Source organism: Dysidea avara, chromosome 10 (genome assembly GCF_963678975.1).
Source record: "Dysidea avara chromosome 10, odDysAvar1.4, whole genome shotgun sequence".
Taxonomy (NCBI): domain Eukaryota; kingdom Metazoa; phylum Porifera; class Demospongiae; order Dictyoceratida; family Dysideidae; genus Dysidea; species Dysidea avara.
Window position 1 is genome coordinate 21,563,498 of NC_089281.1, and position 21,365 is coordinate 21,584,862.

Here is a 21,365-nt window from a genome sequence, read left to right on the forward strand (position 1 = left end):
AACTATAGATTTAAGCTTAAACATGGTCATTTTAATTCGTGCTTTCATGCCACTGATTGTGTGTGGTGTTTAATAATAGTCTGTGACTCAATGTGTCATGTACAAGGAAAGCAGTGTCACCAGCAATAGTGACATAACTGATTTTGAAAATGAAATGCTGCAACATTACTGATACAGTCAACACACAAAATGAAATAGTCATGTGTAAAAGTTATACAATGAAACCTTTCTAGGTGGCCTCGACAATGGGGTCACTGGCCACAATAGTGAGGTGGTCTCATTAACAAAGTGGCTGGTGATAGTTTTTACTTGGACACACCAACTGATATAATGTTATCTGCTTGACAGCTGTCAGATCATTTGATTACAATTAACAGAGAAATTGGGACTGATTACCCTGTATATTTAATGATAATTTACTTTGTAAACAATGATAATAGCATGTGAATGGTTACATCAAGAGTTCATGAACTCTTGTTTAAGTTGATAGTTATGTAGCAGGCACGTGTATTCATTTTCTCTTCCCATTTACCATTTATAGCTAGTTGAATATTTGCATGGCTCTCTATATATGTAATAATACTGGTATGTAGCTTATCCCAAAGTGGCACATAGAATAATAGATTTTGATAACCTCACAGTAATCGGCATAGCCATTCTTCCTTATCGGAGCATCATTACACACATACAGGGTTACACACAAAAGTACAATGCCAAGCAGACAAGGTGACATACAAAAACAACTATATTACACAAATGAAAATACAATTAACCATTCACTACACAACAAGAAGTCAAAAACAGTGGCCGGAAGGTTTGATGATAACCATCGGGTAATCCATTCTGCCATTGTGCAGCAGCAACATGTCAAAAAAGTTTTTTGGTGGAAGTTAAATGATATAATACTGGTGGAACCAATTGTGATGAGCATCTAGTATTATAGTCATGGTTTTTTCCAAGGACCTAGCTATAGCAAGTTATTTTGTCCAACGTAGATTTGGCTCATGGTACACAATGAACGATATTTGACTAGTGATGGAACAGACAGCCAATTCAACCTTTTATGATGACGGGACACATGGTCAAATTTTTGTAAATGCATATGCTGAACAAATACATGGCATCACCTATGCTATCTATAATGCTTACACCATGCATGTTTTTTTTGTTTTTTTTTGTATTGTAGCTACCCATGCTCAGTGTAAAGCCTAATAAATAAAATATATAAATGGTAGTTTAAAATGTGATAGTTAGTAAAGAGATTTGTGTGCATATCATTATAGAGGCAGGCTCTCAAAGACAGCAGCAACATCTGTAAACTCGTACAATTTAAACCTCGCAAAACACATCTATATAATTTATTTCACGTGTTTACTTAGTAACGGTAAAGCACGCCTCCAAAGGTGATGTCCATGCCTTTGTTTAGATAAGTTGCTACCTTTTTCCTGTCCAAAAAAAACAACGCCCTTTGTGGGGAGGAATCCGCGGCAATATAGCGATAGGTAATATACACTTAATATGACAAACATTAGAATTCTATGGCTTCTTTCGTAGGTTACTATTTAAAATAGAAAGAGGCGGTATTGTAGAGTTTCTCGAGAAGTTGGACTGTCCTCTGCTGGGTGGAGGAAACATGGCGTCGTCAGTGTCATTACTACTACTACTAGTACTATTATGTGCGGTGAACATGTATAGCGAAGCTCAGATAACGAATATGGTCGATGTTTCAACATCAGCTGCGAACCAAATCAACTCAAGTGAGTTTAACATTTTGTATTTTCCACAAAGCTGATTTGTAGTGCGACGCTATTCTTTTTCATGTGTATTACAATGTAAAAGTATTCGCGTATCATGTAAAATTTGTCGTGGGATTACAACAGAGTAATTTGCTAGCATTACGGCTCGCAGCCATGTATGTGTAGGGGTTTTCGTAATTTGTGGCTACAAAGTTGATCCCACCAGATGTCCTCTCTAGCGTTTACTTCCAATGCAATTCCAGCACTGGTTTTCCCATACAGCTCTTATAATGTCGTTCCTATAAACTATCATGTGATGTGCGATAATTAGAATGCAATAGACCAATGCAAACTGCTGATGTTATTTTTGGTGCTTTTACAACTTTTACTAGCAGTGTATTGGTTGTTAGCATTAGCACTTACTGCTTGTCACAATCATATCATATTCCATGGGTATATCCTATGGCCTTGAGAACACCCAGTAGTGTGCGAGTCTGTGTTAATCAGTGATGGGAACACTTGGCTGGCTTTGAGTGTAGCTGAGTGTGTGTTGTGTGTAATTGTTCATTTTCTAATCACTAACACTTTGTGGATGAAAAGGCTTGATGAGTCTGGCACTAGCCTGTGTATATTTGTGTGTTTTAAGTGTTAACAGTTTCTTTGTGATCTTGATCCAATGTTGAATAGGTTATTTAGTCTCATTGTGTAGATATTGTTTGTTATTGGGGTAGTTTCAGAATTGGAGAAGTATAATTTAATGCTGTGTGGGTTATTTTAGGTGTTCTTAGATTTCCTCTAGTAGCAAATTATAGTGACTTGAATTACTTTCGATCTCGGATATCAATTTTATCTGATGGAAGATATTTGGCAGGCGCCATGTAAGTGCTCACTCAACACTTTCTAAGTGTTTTATGATGTCATATCGTAGTGTCCTCTTTGTTGATGTGTATGAGAAATATCTAGTGGACCTCCTCTAGTATCTATATATGTCCTGTAGGTCTGTATGACTAGCCTATTTAGTAGTTGATAGCAATTATATTCATGGTAAAAGCTGATTCAACACATTCACAGGCCTGAGCATATGGTATTGGTTATTTTAAGCTGGTAAACATTTGCTCATGCAGTATGCCAGCTGTAGTGTTCAAGGTCAATTAGGAATTATATTTTGTATTCAAATAGGACTAAACTTTGTAACTAATGGTTCTGAATTTAGTATAACTTGTGTGTGAAATGTTTACACAGTGGAGAGACACTTGGTTGTCAGCTCTTAGCAACTTAACAAAGCAGGAGAGTGATAAATACATCATGTGGTCTTCATAGTAACCATTCCTTACTGCTAGTGTTTTTGTTGTAATATTCACCCTTTGGGGTTTATGACATCCTGGCTAGCCATCCCTAAACCTGATCATCTGGTTTTACCTCATGGGAAGGTTTCTGTTATTCTGGTGTTAAAACATGTAGGTATGCTGCCTATGGGGGTGCCTTTTGTAGTTAACTATTTAAATGATATTATTGTTAAGATGATTGTTTCCTTCCAACTGGATAATATTGCCATACACTTGTTTGTCTTTCTTATTAGCAACAAGCTCTATCTTGTCAGAAGTGACTTGAGTGGTTCAGATGATATGGTATGTCTCCTTAACATTTCACTGATTGTGTATTGTCTTTTGTTTCTTAGTTGACTTGGGTACCAACTGATACTTTATTGTGTCGTCTTGCTTTGGGAGAAAACATGGTATGAATCCACCATGGTGTGTGGTATACTGTTATGTATGTGTATCCAAATATGCTGAACTATGTTCTTATATCAACATCTGTTAGAACAGTGCTGTGTGAGCTTAATAATTGGGTTATCAAGAATCAAAATACTATCTATAGCTAGACTGTTGGTAAACACAGATTACTAGAATTCTGTAAATACAGCTACTAGCATTCTGGTGTACCACATGACTTTGATAATGTCACAATACGCAATTTGACAGCACTATGCATGGATCCCCTTTACGCCCACTAAATTCTGTCTGAACTTAATAATGCTTTTGAATTGAAGCAAGGTTTGTTGTGCAGTAAGTAGTAAGTAAGATAGACGAGGTGCTGGCTGTAATCAGCCATATTATTTTCTTTGTGCACGAGTTTTAAACACACCTATTGAGGTTTGCACATGCATTATTTTATGAGTACTTTTAAAATGATGGACCTGGAGATATATATAGCCCATGTAATAATTGTGACCCGCTGAGCAAATCCGGTCGTTACCGCACAATTCTTGAATTCCATTTTATTGCTTCTCTGTTGTCTAATAACAAAGGAGTGGACAGCCAAAGTTTCAACTTTTTTTTGTGATGAATAGTCCAGGAGTTGTAATGGAACAGGAATAAATTTGATTTAGATTTATACAGCAACAGTATGGCAAATAAATTACAGGTGCTTATATTAATCGATCATAACTTACAACTGAATACGAAGACAATGTTTGGCTCTGTCTGTTCACCGTGAACTGGCACATCAATCAAAGCATAGCGTTTTCCCTGTATGTATCTGTTACTGCTCTCATACCTTTAGTACTAATCTCCATCCTGCATTATCCTTACACGGCTGTCACATAATCAAAATTCCAGATATTAGTAGTAAATTGACCACATAGGACGAGGCGTGACATTGTTGCACTACAAGGACTGGAGGTCCTGTGTAGAAGGAGTAAGTAGCAAAGTGTTTTGATTGTTTTATAAGACTATAACTATATACAGCAGTGGCAGGTTTAAATATTAGTAGTGCACCTATGTAGCACATGTATTTTTATTTCAATACATTTTTATAGCTAATGGCCGGTTTTTATTCAGTGGGTCACAATTGTTAATAACAATAGCATCTTGTATGGAAAGAATTTCTGCTCGTCATAGTGAAATTTTATTTGGTCAGTGCGCCAGAAAAACTGAATAAAACAAGAACCAATTCCTATGATATCAATGAGCAAGATTACTGCAGTGTACGTGTGTGATGGATACACCTATTATGCTTGAAAAATCTATTTGACAAGTTTTATGGTTGCAGGGTAGCTTCAGTTAGTTTTACTTTGTCTATATCTTTATTAGGTAATGACTTGTTTGATGGACAATTGGGGGACACACTAATGCCATGCCTTCATGTGTAGACTTTGGAATTTGTCCACCATTATTGTTTGCATTCCATTATAACAACAGAGTTATTATTAAGCAATATCAGTTGAAGGGTGTGTTTAGCATTTATCACAACATTTGTGCTAACACCACATGGTACTTGTTTTCCATACTCAGCAAGAGCGCTGTGCTAGCTATGCACAATAAAACATTTTGTTTGATATCAATGTAATGTTTGGAAATAATCTGCCAAGCATCTGTCAACATTCACCAATGGTGATGTTTTTAACGAACCTTTCCAATAGTTTTAATGATTATTTATTAGTGCCTGACAGTTGCTCATAATTTTTGAGGATGAAAGTGAAAGTGGTTTACGACCACAAAATGAGTAAGATAACAATTATGTAACAGTACAGGACATTTTATTCTGTAGTCCATCTGGGCCTGTCTGTCATGTTAAATGCTTCAAACAATTTATGGTAATGTATACATTTCTTGTATATTCTGTTAGCCTGTGGAGTGTAGTAACCACATCAGAATACATCATGTTCAAGAAGACAACAGGATTGTTGTGTGTGGTACAAATGCCATCCAACCAAGATGTAGGATTGTGATGGTGAGTGGTACAGAGTATGGTACCATTCTGTTTCATCTTGTTATTGTTTGTTTAGTTAAATGATTTCACTAACATGGGTAGTCTGTTTACACCTCAAGCTGGACTGGTACCATTTCATCCCGATGCTGAAGGATTGACGATTACTGATGTTGGTATGTCTGGTATAGTGTGTACCTTGAAATTGTTGATAATGTCATCTTTATATGTATCAACATTGGTATTGTTATTTCTATTGTTTCTTTAGCTACTCCTGGTGGTATATTAGCTGTCAACTATTTGGATGCCAACAATGATGACTTTGGTATTTCTTATCAGATATTAAATACCAGTACTGGTACAATTCAAAACTCTGTTACTTATCGCACTATAACTGGGAGTATTAACTGGTTGAGAGGTAAGTATTACTTTTACTAAATTATGTTGTGATGGTAGTACTGTTTCAGGTCCTGCAACTTATGTTGACTACTATGCTGATAATTATACTACTGATGGTTCCTTGGATTTCTATTTTATTTTCTTAAGAGAACAGTCTGTAGAAATATCTGGTACAGATAGTCAGGTGTGTGTGTGTGTGTGTGTGTGTGTGTGTGTGTGTGTGTGTGTGTGTGTGTGTGTGTGTGTGTGTGTGTGTGTGTGTGTGTGTGTGTGTGTGTGTGCATGCGCGCTCATGCATGTGTCTCTAGCTTTAGTACTTCTATCTTTTTTCAGGTTATTTATTCCAGAGTTGTTCGACTTTGCAAAGTAAGTCATATCAGTATACAGATACTGTGTAGTTTATGTGTTATGTATCATTAGAATGATCCAGGATCAGGGTCATTAGCTGGAAGTTCAATGTTTCGAGCCGAATATTTCTACACTTACGTGAAGGCCCTAATCTTTTGTAAGGTACCAAAGCCAGTATCTGGTTCTGTTCCAGGGAGTACGGACTACCAGTTCAATAGCATCCGTAAGTTTGTGATAAATTGTGGCAAATAGTGTGTCTTAGAGTTGGCTAGCAAATTTTAATGACTTGTATAATTATGAAATAGCTTAATATTATACTGTACATCTCTAGATTGTATTAAATTAGCGGGTTGGTATGTATATATGCGTAGATCCTCCCACATACAAAATCTAAGTTTGTAAATGACTGGACATTAGCTGTGCTACAAATCACTTTGTGATTGCTTGTATGTGTTTTTATTTTTCACATTTATTGTTTCAGAGAAAGTATCACTAAGACGTAACAGTGTTTACATGGTTGGAGAGGCAGCCAGAGAGAGAGTTGTCTATGGATTGTTCACTGGTCCAACGTAAGTTAAACAGCTTGTGTTTCTCTGCTTCCATTATAATTATATAATCCCTTTCACCACTAAATTTTCTCGAAGACCATACGGTCCACAGCAAATTACACTATTCAAGCTTCACTGTATACTAAATTACTTAGTTACCATGCCTCTAAGTAACCAATGTAGACTAAAGACCTCGACTAGGTTGTTTTTGTTTATGTAATATGTAAATAAAACTACAGTGGCAAATCTAGAAATTTTCAGAGGGGGTTTCAGATTCCACCTAACTTCAGCCTAGCTGTAGGTCGAAGACCAAAAAAAAAAAAAGGTCACAACCAGCTGTAGAAAGCCATAATTGTGATCTCAAAGGCTAAAGTATGAAGTTTTTCGCCAGTAGAGAGTCCTTCTATAACACACTATATATAACTTGTGGCGATTTTATCACCCACATGATGACTCGTCAATAAATTTGGGGTGCGTGCTATTTTCAGAAGGGTTTCAGCTAAAACCATTGCAACCCCCCCTGTATCCGCCACTACACTAAGTAAGTATAAGACAACAAACTGAGTAAAAACAGCTAACATAAGTAGTCAGTTGCAAAGAAAGTTGCCAGAGGTACTATTCATTTGTGAAAAAACGGCCGATGGTCATCCTTGGCTGTCTTAGCCTATCAATAATAATCCAGTGTTCAAAACGTGACTTACCTGGTAAGAAAACTTTGCACTATTATGTAACAAACCCGCAATAGTTCGCAAAGGTTGGCAAGGTGTTGTACAGAAGTTTTAACTCAAGGGTGTGATACTTACACTTGTCTTTAGAATGTTGTCCTTTACACTGTGACTATGGTACTAGTGACATGATATCAGAAAACTTTTTAAAATTTGTTTGGTACACTAAAAACCACACATGCACTTTGATCTACCACCTTGGTGATTTATGTACCAATGTTATATACTTATATTCTTGTATCTATTTAATGCACACCTTAACTGGCCTGTTACTACAGGTATGGTCCTCCAGGCAGTGCCATATGTGTGTACAGTGCTGACAACACTGGTGTGAATGATAATGGAATATTCACTGTGTTCAATGAAGAGTACCATAACCTCCGGCCAGGACAAACCTCTTGCACGGCCAACAATATTCCCAACGATAATCCCTTTACAGTGAGTAACTGTATGTGGTACAAAACACTTTATTCCCTGTTATTGTTTTTGTATACTCTTAGTATCATCTGTACATGTCCCTGTGTGTGGCAAGCATGTATGTCTGTGTGGTAACTTCAGAACATCTCCATACTTGGGTCTCAGACTAGCAGTTTCATACCTGTTGTGGTTTAGCTTGACATTGGTATAAAATTATATTTAACTTGTACATACTTATTTGGTATTTCCTTGATGCATGTAGTTTTGTTATACTATCCTGGGAGAGATGTATTTGTAGTTCTTCAGTGTTGGCAAACTGTAAGCACTCTTCCTGAAGCCTTTCCTGAAGTCATTGAATTGTTAATTGTGTTCACTTATCTAATAATGTATAATTCCTCTATTATAATTTGTTATTCTATATCCTGCAGTGGTGGGTTAGTAGGGTTCTGTTATACTAGTAGATTTATAGAGGGGAATAATATCATGATACTTTAAAAATACAGAGCACATATATTTGTATGGGAACATGTAATAATGAATTGACAAGGTTTATTATGTATAACTTTCCTTGCACAACACACTCAAGCTTCACACACGGACCAGATATTCAGTAACACAAGTTTGGCAATTGTGTTATCATAAGTTAGGCAGGGGTTGTTCCTTGCTATGTTATATGTATATAAACTACTGGTGGGTATTAATTTTATTTTTAGTGTGATACCAGTACTCATGATAGCAGACGTGGTCAACCTGAAACTGAAGTATTAATGAGTCCATCAGTAGCACAGTTAACAACACATCCACTAGTTATATTGGAAGGAATAACGTAAGATTATTAGCAATAATATATATGTGCTATTTGTGATATATTATTGTAGGGCTACCCATATCTATACTACTCAAGCTTATGTTCGTAATGATACTAATGGTTTGTCTCTGATGGATGTGATGTTTGTTGGAACAAATGAAGGAAAAATATTGAAGATTGTGATGACATATAATGGTACTCATCATGTTCCACTGGTATCTGAGGAATTGTCTGTAAGTTTCCCCTGGACTTTGTCGTGTGTTTGTCTGCATGCATATGTGCATACATGCGTATGTTTGTGAGTAGGTTGCATGGTACAGAACATAATGTATATTAGACCGTCTGTTTCTTTGTTGTGAAGAATCTATTTGTATGTACTTTTATTAAGATTTTTTTGCAAGAACAAAAGGTAATTATATAGATGCAGACTATTATATTAATCAAACTGTATCACAGACAAATTTTATTCACTTTAATAGTGTGTCATCAAATGGTCCATTTCAATAGCTTTGATCATCATCAATGCATATAAGCCAATCCTGGATATTTTATAAAGCGTTAAGGTTACGGGTTAGGCGCTTAATAATAGGTTATTATTTCTCGATGTGTGATAATGGATGGTGCAGTATTGGCACGAAACTCAAGCAGGTGTTAGTGGGAAGGTTGTTAACTTTAAAGCGTTGTATAGCCACGTGATAATAGTGGAGGAATCATACAAAGTGAGTGTTAATAATTTACTGTGGAAAGTAGTCAAGTGTAAAATTAAGTCCTGCAATGTGGTTGAACCAGCGTTTAGCGCTATTCATCAAAAATAGCAGCTGTCAGCCAATTAGCACTAATTTTTTTATGGCAGTGTCAATGAGTGGTTATATTATCTAGGTCCTGTCGTGGAGACTTTGTGGGAAAACTGACTAGAAGCTGGTTAATTATCGTATCTTTCAAGGATAATGGCGATTAGTTCTGCTACGGAAATACCGCGAGTGCACTACAGTGCTGTTACAATCAGATAACAACTCAATTCGTTCGTGAGGACCTAGAAATCACTAAGTAATAGCTTATTAATGCTGATTATCATGGTCTGGCTTCCCATGAAACCTGGTTTTTGATGAATAGCAACTCAACAGTTTCGCTGTTTAGTGCCTGCATTTCTGTACAAGCGCATCCCTTGTTGAGTGTATCGCCGCTTTTGGTATTCTTGTACGTTAATATACCATGTTATTTTAGTGTGTTCTTCCGTGCAAAACGGTTAAAACAGAACTATAAGCAAAGCGCCTACAAAATTATTTAATGGGTAACCCGTAACCTTAAGACCTAGTACAAAATATGACCTGATCTAATGTCAATACTGGTAGGGTATATATAGGTTAGGGGATCCTTGAGATATACTGTATTGTTGACATATGTATATGAGCATGTTGAATTGACTACATTTTGTTTTCTGTAGCTGGCAGATAATTTGCCCATACAGAACATGGAGCCACAGGTTAGTGTAATTGTGTACAATTTATTATGCTACATAGGTATGCTTTTTATAGTTTGTTAATGATCAACTGGATCATCTTCTCATCAACACTGATGCTTACATTTACCGTGTACCTCCTCAACGATGTAACCGATTCTCCACCTGCATGTGAGTGAATTTTTGGGCTCTTAGTGTGATCATAACTGTTTCTTGTTATTAGGGAATGTGTGTCTGGTCGTGATCCTCATTGTTTCTGGGAACAAAATGCTACTGTGGGTTGTAAACCATTACCAAATGTAACAATGTATGACAGTGAGATGTAAGCATGACAAATAATGTCGATGAACCCTGTTGTATTGTCATCATCATTACAGGTGGTACCAGAATATTCACACTGGGATGTCATCTCAATTTACTAATTGTAGTGAGTTACATTTGGTAGATACACTTCCAAATGCTTATTGGTATGGTATGGCCAGAAAAGTGTTGATTAAACTCACTCTCTTTTTTTTATAGTATAGTGGAGTGTGCTGTCTAGTGCAATTTCTCGTTCAATTGATGGTTTTATGTTGTGGCCAGTAGTGTGTCTTTTTTATTACTGTGTGTTAACTGGATTTTGGTTTTGATCTGATATCGATTGACAATCAGTAAATTATCAAAACTTTCAAGACATTGTGTGGGTGGCAGTATTTATAAATATTCAATTTATTCATTAATTTGTAGCATAACACTAGTAAGAAAGTGGTAGTTAGCTTTTTAAAATTGTGCAGAACTAAGCACTTTTCTAGCATGGTTATGCAATCGTGCCAAAAGACGTGTCAATGTAGGAATTTTTCCACCAAGTTATGCTGTAATACCATCATCCATCTCTTGTTTTACTACTATGGATCCCTACTTCATTTTTAAATTAATAAACTAGTAGATAACAGAGAAGCAATGAAATTCGAGGAATTTGCGGTTTTTTGGTTAGCGGGTCATATATTTCAATAAAGCTACTATTCTTGTTTCACTACTTTGGATCCCTACTTCATTTTTAAATTAATAATTTTAATATACTAGTTTTGTTTGGTTTTTGTTATAACGTATAGCTGTACACGTGTGACTGTTCTATTACGGTAACTGCTGTATTAGAGTATCTCGAGTCAGCCTTTCATTACCAGAGGTGTGTCAATACTTCATTGTGCTAGCATACAGATAGGCCAATAATAATGGGGTGTGTCATCGTGATAGATTGTTAAGAGGTATGGTCTCAGTGCCCAATTGTTATTGATCAACTAGATCACAATAATTAATTAATAGATGTTGCATTGAACCTATCGTGAAGTTATGGATATCTATTGAGCGCAAGTGCTTCAATAAGCTTGTGGTGTCTAAATATGCTGCTCAAAGAAACTGTCGATAGGAAAATTACTGCCTTAATGTGGTTTCATTGCATGGAGAAGGAAGAAGACTAGCCTGATTGAAGATAAAGGTGCAGAGGGCACACACTCGTCAGAAGGCACATCCTACGGGTGAGTTTGTTATTGCATGAAATGGTGGCTGTACGCTGCTCTGTTTGGCCTCCAGCCTTGCAACTGTGGTCAGGTAGGTAGTCTGGCAGTGAGACTAAAATCCAAATTTTATGACTGATACAAGCTACAAAGACAGGGTTTGGCTCAGGCAAATCGATCAAGGTATAGGTTTTCCCTATACATCTACGTGCGAACTAAGAAGAATGCCATTGAAACAATGAAATGATGACAGTAAACTATATTTCTACTGCATCGTAAATAAGTGCACAAAATTCACACGCCTTGTGCTGCATGAAGATGAAACAAAGATTTTCTTACTGCCCATGAAACTGACAGTGTATAGGTTTTTTTGATTTAAGCTTTGTCTCAGTGCATACCGATGCAATCAAAACATGCATAAATTTTTTATGTAACATATCACACAGCAATACATCTTAGAGACTGTTATGCTGTGATAGTACAGATGTTTATTTTACACTTCAGGTGGAGTTCCACTAGAGTTTACAGTCGCTCATAATGTTGTGGATGAGTCTAGTGTGGACGTCATAATTGATGTTATAACACAGGATGATCTCAACACAATAGTAGTCACACTCACCATTGAACAACTGTCCAGTTGTCCCTCTGAGACTGCCACCATGTCATCAATGGGTCCTATGCATGGTATGTGTGTTTAGGCATAGGAACTACATTGAGTAGGGTATTAATTGTTATGATTGATGTTTACTTTGTAGTAGTTGTGGGAACTATGACACAACAATATACTGGATTACTACCCTATACCATGTGAGTGTGTTATGATCACATGTGGATCGTGAGTATAGTCTGTATGTTGTTCCCCTCTTGTAGGTACCGTGTAACTGTAACCAGGTCTGGTGGTGGTAGTTTTGAGCAAACAGTGACGTTCAGGACACGGGGAACAAGTAGGTTTTGTGTGTTTATATTGGCCTGTCTGTCAAGTTGTCTAACGGTCGTTCCTTTTGCTTGTAGTGGTGTATGTGTAATGCTCTGTAGCACTGCCCAAAACCCCATTATTCAGTATATGATACCTTGGTTACCAAGAATTTATTATATATACTGAGAAGAGTGTCCTACACAAATACCCCTGTAGGAGGGTGTATTACAATTATGATGTAATGCTTCTGAGTCCATTCATTTTTTCTTTAATGATGTCATTAATTGAGCATAATTTCGATTGAATGCGTGCCTAACAACGTCACTAGCAACCAACCTAACCCTAGCTCTTACTGTTTCTCACTGAACTACAAATGTGTCTTCATGGGTTTAGACAACTGGGTTGGCATTTCTTACTAGATCATTTATGAATATGGCTGTCTGACCATTGTGAGTGTGGCACAGTGCTAACAATTCCTTCACTTAAAACGGCTGTTTGTACATCACAAACCACAATATCACGTCATTACATCATAACTTCACAATATGCCCTCTACAGTGGTATTCAGTTTTATCACCTCACATATATAGTAAGTAATTTGTTAATGATTCGGTATGACTAAATAACATCGCTCTACATATACTTAGATTTAGTAAATGTAGCAATGTAACAAACATACAATCATTTCTCCTTACTGACAGATCCTGTCACTCCAAGTATATCTGCAGTCTACCCAACAGCTAATGGATTAGTAGTGTACCCATCTATTGGTTGTCTAAGAGATGAGATCTCCAACTACACCATCACTGTAAGATGATTATGTTATATTCTAACCATTGTTTACTCTACGTACACTAATTTCAGGTGGCATACCAGTACACTGCCTGTGGTAGTAGTACTACATCAACTGACTCTCAGTCATTACCAGCTGTTAACGGAAGTGTTTTCACTTTCACTGATGGAGCTGGACCTTATGCAGAGTATGTAGTAATATAATAGCATGTGTGTTACTTGGATTCCTACATGTGGACTATAACGTGTTCCAAGAGTTGAAGTCTTACTGCATGGCGCATGTATTTGTATGCCATGTTCTCACTATGTAAAGTAATTGATGGTGTAATTTTTTTTTTGTTCCTATCTGTAACCATGTATGCTTTTAATCACAAAATGGTTTTTTAGGTGGCAATAGTCAACTCCTTGGGTTTGAAATATTAGATACTGATAATTTCTATGCCTGAAAGTTTGTTTAGCACTCATCTTTTTACTGATTAATGTTTTACAGCTTTTTCATAGGCAAACTGTATATGTGTCCTTGTTTTAAAATTTAGCACTACTGTATAGGGGGAAAGTTTCAATGGGTGAAAGTTTGGCGGTAAAGAGCAAACAAACTTATTCGTGGTTAAACATTCGCGGTGGGTGAAAGTATGGCGGCACCCGCTCGACGCTTAGGCGTGTATGATGTAAACAAGGCACATTAATTTGTTGGTGAGTGAGCATGGCTCATGACGATCATGATGCGGATTAAAGTGGGTGTGGCTCTATATTGGGTGTACACACAGCAACACGCGTGGCTTCGTACATGTCTTCAGATTGCTGCAACACACCTTGATAAATGGGTGTGGCTCCACATATAACAGATAGTAATGCACAATCCAAATAAGCAGGCGTGGCTCACTAAAGAAGCTGGGCTGTTGCAGGACTTTCCACATTGTTAAGCAACTTATGTGACACATCAATCAATCTGGACATCACAGCTAGCAATAGCATTCACAGGGAGACGGTTTTTGGCATCCGCAAAAGTTTAACCCATCAAAACTTTCTCCCTATATGGTATTAAGAAAAAAACAGTCTTAGACAGTTCATTTATGAAGAGTTTGGAATTTTGGCTAATGTCTTTAGACAACCATCATGTGTGGGTAGCTAGGACCAATACTAGGCTGTGGTGTGAGATATTGTTTAAATTAGGTGCTTATAATTTTTTTTGTTAACATTTCACATTGTATACACTCTATTCATGTAGCATTACCAGTGTGACAGTCACTGTTCAGAACAACTTTGGAACTAACATGTCCACAAATACTCAAGGCTATAGGACCAATGAAGGATTACCTACTATGAGTAATACCATCAGTGGCTTTGGTGTTACATCAACCTCATCTAGTCTACTCTTATCATGGAGTGATCCCATTAATGTGTGTGGGGTAATAACAGGATACAGTGTTCGTCTAAGCTCTAATCAGGTAAAGAAATATACCTTGTGTGTTATGTAACCAGTTGCTTCTTCAGATCACCAATTGTAATGTGATGAGTCCTTACAATATTACTGGACTACAACCATTCTCTTCATACACTGTCAGTGTGGCTGCATGTACTATTGCTGGGGAGGGACCTATGTTCATGGTGACTGGTAGTGTAATGACCAGCGCTGGTACTCCAGCTCCTGTTGGAGCTATCACTGCCACTGGTAACACTGCAAGTTCAGTGACATTTAGTTGGAGTGCTGTAGCATTTAATGGCAATAGCTCAGGTTATATGGTGAGTAATAAATATTGCCATCTGGAGTATTCATTTACTGTATTACATTCTTACAGGTTGACTATACTTGTTATGGACGTGGTGCTCCTCAGACTGATACTGCTACTACCACTAATCCCACATATACTATTACTGATATTAATTGTTATGAGGCCAGTTGTTTCCTACGTGCAGCAGCCATCAACACAGCTGGCAATACTGGTCTATATAGTATATATGGTACAGGTACCACATCTTGTCCTGCTGCTCTACCATCATCAGCTGCAGCAACTGGTATCACATCAGAAACTATATCTATGAACACTGCTACTATTAGGTGGACTGTCCCTTCTAATTACTGTGGACCCAGCAGGACTTTCACAGTTAGAGTCGCACAAGGAAGCAATCCTGCTGTATGTTCTGTTACCTCCACTTCACAAACTTACTATAGTTGTCAAAACTTAGTGTCTTCTCAGTCCTACACTATCAGTGTTACCACTATGATAACCTGTGGTGGAAATAGCATCCAATCAGCTCCCTCAACATCTAGTTATTCACATCCTTGTTTCATTTCTGATCCTCCTAGTAATGTGGTTATTACTAGGGGTAATACTGTACAAGTAGGATGGGATGCTGTTAGTTGTGGCAGTAATGTGATGTATAATGTTCATTGGTCATGTGGGAATGGTGATATGCAAATGGCCACTGTTACTACATCGATACACACACTGGATTTAAGTGGCCAGACTTCATTCAGCTTCTGTCTTGCTCAAGTTCAAGCATGTAATGATCGAGGATGTGGTAGATTTTCAGACATTGAAGTTATCCAAGTTCCGCTACAAGCTCCTCCACCAGTTAGCCTAACTGGAGCTGTTAATGGTACAACTGCTATTATTATGTTCACGATAAGTCAACCGACTGATCTTAATGATCTTAGATATACTCTTCGTCGTCGACAAACTCGGCCTATGACTACATCCTTTCAAAATATCGCTACTAATGTTGCTTACAACTTTACTAACTTGTTAAGAGATGAGGGACCCAATGCACAGGAAACTTACGAATATGAGATGATACTAAGCAACACTATTGGCAATAGTCAACCCAGTAATGTTATCAGTATTACCACTACACAGGTAAGAGTGTACTTTCGTATGGAGTATTGCTGTGTACATTATTTTTGATGCTTTCACTTAAATGTGTACAATTCACCATGTCAGCTTGTACTTGTCTGTTGCATTTACTTAGGAACCTCCACCTGCTGCCCCTACACAAGTCACAGTCAATCAAGTTGGAGATACATTAATGGTTAATTGGGTTGCCCCACAAGGTGGTAGACCACTGACATACACAGTAATATATGGGACCTTACCAGCTTCAAATGAGTCACAAATGATGAGTGGTGTTAATGGACTAACACATACCTTCAGTAATTTTCAAGTATTTGATACTCCTTGTGTGGTGGCAGTTCAAAGTACAGATACAATGACTGGACTAACTGGGAGTTTCTCATATTCAAGTGAATGCTTCATCAGAGCTGTTATGCGACCAGGTCCTCCAGTTGTTACTAATATTTCCTATGGTGATAAACTGTTTGAATTAAATTGGACTCCTCCATCAGACCCCAATGGATTTATTTTAGAATACATTATAATGTTAGTAAATAACACAGCCTCTTCAGCAAATATATGCGCTGATAATTGTGATACAGTAGTTGGTGGATATACTACCATCAGAGTTGGGGACAAACCTACTTCCTATATGCAAGTATTTGAAGTATCAGAGAGTACATGCTTTTGTGCCGCAGTCAATGCTAGCAATACAGTAGGAAGTGCACAATCTGATCAAGTAGTTTTCTGGTACGAATATGTACCACCACCAGTGATGACTGTACCCATCAGTGTAACAGTGGTGAAGACTGTAAATGTTACTATCAGCATACCTCAAGTAACTAGACTGCCTACTACAGTTCAAACTGATGATGATGCTCCAATTGTTGCAATAATCTTAGCTGTGGTACTAGTGGCTGTGGTGATTGCCACCGTAGTATTGGGACTGGTATTTTGTAAAATGTACTTACTTACACGTGAAACTAATGGAAACGAAAAACCTAAAGGCTCATACAGCTAATGTTTAAGGTAGCATATATTTCTGTCTTGTTCTAAAAATATTATTCTTTGTTTTTCAGATGAGTGACACTACCCTAAAAGAATAACATTTTTTAATATAAATGCATATACTTAAGTTATTGTGTGGTATTTGTATGGTTTTGGTATTGTTTTAATAGTAAATAAAAGTTAACAGATTATTATAAGACACAGGGGTAGTGGGGGGACAATGGGTCACATGCACCACGCATCGTTTATTAGTACAGTACGCATGCGCATACCACACGTTGCGCTGGTGAAATTATTAGAGACAAGTATTGTATCCTTCATCATCCGGGAGAAATCAAGCTATCATGCCGAAAACGTCTCGCCGAACTAATTCTCCAGCTACTCCGGACGTGATGCGGGCCAGCGTCACCCAGCTAGCGCGATTGACAGCAGAAGTATTACGCCTGCATCTGGCCTCCAGACACCTCGTGACGACTGGCACCAAGGCCGTGATGGCCCAACGGCTGCACGACGCCATCCATGCAGCACCTGTCTCGCAACAACAGAGTGATCCAGCACTACCGCGGCAGGAATACACCCCAACCTCTCAGCTGCCAACAGTCACTCAACAACTACCACTGTTCCCGCCGCCACCAGCATCGCTGCCAGTAACATCACCACTGCCATTGAACGTTTCGTCCGTGCTGACGCGACCGATTGCATTGTCACAGATTGCATCATCGCTACCAACAACTGCCAATTCGACAGACCTTGCACAGTTATTTAATCAATTCCTGCGCCAGGCCACTGGCCAGTCAACGCCTCAGGCCCTATCTCCTGCTTCAATTGATGGCAACCAGCAAACTCAGCCCACTACTGCTCTGCAACCTGCTCACAACCTGCAGCTGCCCCCCAGCAGACAATATCAGTACAGCCTGCAGTTCAAAAACTAACTACAGCACTACAACAGCCTGCTACAGCTATCAACAACCAACAGTTTCCCCAGCAGACAGCACCAATACAGCCCCAACCTATACCAGCACAACCACTGCTATATCAGCAAGTCCAGCTGCCAATCCAGCCACCCCTTCAACAACTACCACCTCAGTATACCATTCAGCAGCTCCCCGTACCTGTGCCAATTCAGCTACAACAACAGATAATTAAGGGTGAGTATGTTGACTTTGCTGTGCTACTTGATAAAACATCATTTGTTGATGCCACACATACCTCACATTCACAACACACAACACATGCCATACATAAACCCGTACCCATTACCTCTTTTTCCATATGGATACAAGCATGGAACACTTATTTAACGGTACTGCTTTCACACAACCCTGCACGTGCATTGGAGCTGGTTGGGTATCAACGCATCGTAACATCTGCCAGCCACACTTTTCCATTGAAGGCCTGGCTCAGATATGACGGGCAGTTTCGTACAATGGCTGCTTCTAACCCCTATCTTCGTTGGGATCAGCGCCATCAAGAATTGTGGTACGAAAACATGTCCAACCCCAACACTTCACAACGATGGCCATCCCCTTACTGTGGGACTAAAAACCACTACCCAGACAACTGCCCTCACTCACCCTTTCATGACAGCTCGCAACGCTCTAGACCACCAAATCGCAGAACATCCGGAGCTCCAATATGTGGTGACTTTAACAACGGGCAGTGCACCAGAAATGCGTGCACTTTTCAACACATCTGCCTTACATGTAAGGGTCCCATCCTCGCATCTCCTGTCCTGACAGGAGACCAGCCACCCAAAACCGGTGAAGCCAACCCCAGGCCACGACGACCGCTCATTTTTTAGCGTGACCAAGCCCCTTATAGACCATTGCTTACATTCAGGCAGCCAAGCGTTCAACCTTTACTCCCTATAGAGTACACCCATGCCTTTGGCAATGAAGCTTCAGAACACTCCTCGTGCACTGAAGCTTTAGCACACCCACACACTAAACTTCTACAACACAGCTTGTGCAGTAAAGGTTTAGACAACTTACAAACCGCTGCTAATACTAACCATTTAGAACACACCTCGTGCACTAAAGGGCTAGAACACTCATCACTCCTGACACCACAACTTTGGAGCATACCCCCTCTGAGCACTCTTGCACCACTGCCTTCCACACTGAAGCACCACACCCACCACTTAACGTATGCACTAACACTCCAAAGTTGTTGCACTCGCATGCAAAGCACCTGCCATGGCAATTTGCAGTATCTTATCAGTGCACGTCATCTTAACTCAAAGCCCCGCACACCAATCAACCTGCATGTTCTACAAAAAGAACTAGTGCTTCACCCTGATCAAGCATTTGTGCACACTCTAATTCGCAACCTAGAGCATGGTTGTGACATTGGCTACACTGGACCACAATTTACACATTCCAGCAGCAACCTTCCCTCTTCATTCCAAAACCCTAGCATACTGGATGCCAACATCACTGAAGAATGCAACATGGGTCGCATGCTGGGTCCATTCCAGACTCCACCACTTCCGAACTTCCGCTGCTCAGGACTGGGCTTGGTCCCTAAACATGATGGTGGCTGGCGTGCAATTTACCATTTGTCTGCCCCATATGGATCCAGCATCAATGACTCCATAAATCCAGAGGATTATGCACTTTCTTACTGCTCAGTTGATGATGCATTTGCAATCGTATCTGCCCTTGGTAAGGGTACCATAATGGCAAAAATAGACCTTAAGAATGCATTTCGCCTTGTTCCAGTAAGACTGGAACCTTCTAGGAATCCAATGGCAAGACCAATTCTATATTGACATCTGCCTGCCTTTTGGCCTTCGATCCGCACCTTTTCTATTTAATCAGTTAGTTGATGCCATCCACTGGTCCCTCCAACACAACCATGGTGTATGCCATGTACTCCATTATCTAGGTGATTTTTTCACTGCTGGCTCTCATGGTACAAAGGAATGCTCAGACAACCTGCAAGCAATGCTCTCCCTATGTAACAATATTAATGCTCCTGTCAAGACTTCTAAGATTGAAGGTCCATCAACCTGACTCACATTCCTGGGGATTGTTATTGACACTGAGAACATGACAGCCAGTATCTCACCAGAGCGAAAAGCTGACCTCATCTTATCAATATAATCACTCAGGAAGAAGGATAAATGCACAAAACATCAACTGCTGTCCTTAGTTGGAAAACTATCCTTTGCTTGCAAGGTAGTCCCAGCAGGCAGAATATTTCTACGCTGGCTCATAGACCTTAGCTGCAAAGTGTCACGCATGCACCACCACCTACGCTTATGCACAGATGCATACCTAGATCTAGACTGGTGGCTAGCCTTCCTCCCCACTTGGAATGGCACATCATATATCCTGGAAAGCACTTGGTCCACCTCTCTGTCTATGTCTCTGTTTACAGATGCATCAGGCAGCCTTGGCTGGGGGGCCTATTGGTGTGAACATTGGATTCAGTCACACTGGTCAAGCGACCAAGTAGACAGAGGCATAGTCTGGAAGGAACTATTTGCTATAGCTTCTGCAGTGAACACCTGGGGCCAACATTGGCCTAGAAAGAAGGTCTTGGTTCATTGCGATAATCAGGCTGTAGTAGAGATTTGGAAAAAAGGCACCACTAACTGCCCTGAAGTCATGTCCCTTATCCGTATGCTCTATTTTTGTGCAGCACAATATAACATACACGTAATTGTTACTCATATAGCTGGCACAGATAACTGCATTGCTGATGCTCTCTCTCGCTTTCAGGTCCACCGTTTCCACCAACTTGCTCCGAGAGCAGCCATCAACCCCGATACCATCCGTGCATGGCCGATCCAGCTCTTGAGGGATTGCTCTACCACTATCAATCCTTAGGGGTTGCTCCATCCACAAGGAGAACATATCAAGCAGGAGTGAGAGCCCTTCAGCAATTCTGCAACCGATACACAGTCACAGCCTTTCCAGCCTCACCACTTACCTTACGTTATTTTTGCTGTTACATGGCATGCCAGGTGTCATACAAAACTATCAAAGTATACCTTGCTGGCATACTCCTGGGCCACATAGAGAGAGGCTTTGAGGACCCCACAAAGGATGAGCTGCTCCACCTATTGTGCACTGGCATCAAAAGATCACAAGGGGTATCGTCGCACACTCGCCTACCAATAACCATCACTGTCCTTCAGACACTGAAGTCTCAACTTAGTCTGGACCCTTCA

General features: G+C 39.3%; 1 protein-coding gene across 2 annotated transcripts; it reads left to right on the forward strand.

Annotated features, from left to right (window-relative positions):
* Nucleotides 1-1,367: 1,367 nt before the first annotated feature.
* Nucleotides 1,368-17,372, forward strand: LOC136237303 (uncharacterized). 2 transcript variants are annotated; one of them, XM_066027652.1, is made up of 29 exons: nt 1,368-1,502; nt 1,555-1,757; nt 2,515-2,614; nt 3,316-3,364; nt 3,415-3,471; nt 5,364-5,468; nt 5,524-5,620; nt 5,713-5,862; nt 5,912-6,027; nt 6,177-6,209; nt 6,264-6,414; nt 6,673-6,760; nt 7,743-7,902; nt 8,595-8,707; nt 8,760-8,922; nt 10,134-10,172; nt 10,225-10,319; nt 10,372-10,470; nt 10,526-10,575; nt 12,146-12,325; nt 12,397-12,448; nt 12,512-12,585; nt 13,259-13,365; nt 13,422-13,537; nt 14,578-14,797; nt 14,844-15,092; nt 15,149-16,207; nt 16,320-17,209; nt 17,260-17,372. In XM_066027652.1, exons 2-28 carry the CDS (start codon nt 1,634-1,636, stop codon nt 17,199-17,201), a joined length of 4,728 nt encoding a protein of 1,575 aa, XP_065883724.1. In that variant the 5' UTR covers nt 1,368-1,502; nt 1,555-1,633; the 3' UTR covers nt 17,202-17,209; nt 17,260-17,372. The 2 variants fall into 2 exon arrangements, with proteins under 2 accessions (XP_065883724.1, XP_065883725.1); XM_066027653.1 differs by having other exon boundaries at nt 12,400-12,448.
* Nucleotides 17,373-21,365: the final 3,993 nt, after the last annotated feature.

Excerpts from the sequence above, each read along its gene's own strand:
- LOC136237303 (XM_066027652.1), top strand. The coding sequence starts at position 1,634 with ATGGCGTCGTCAGTGTCATTACTACTACTACTAGTACTATTATGTGCG. Across the intron at positions 6,761-7,742 it reads GGATTGTTCACTGGTCCAAC|GTATGGTCCTCCAGGCAGTG; the intron begins GTAAGTTAAACA and ends CTGTTACTACAG. Across the intron at positions 12,586-13,258 it reads GTTCAGGACACGGGGAACAA|ATCCTGTCACTCCAAGTATA; the intron begins GTAGGTTTTGTG and ends CCTTACTGACAG.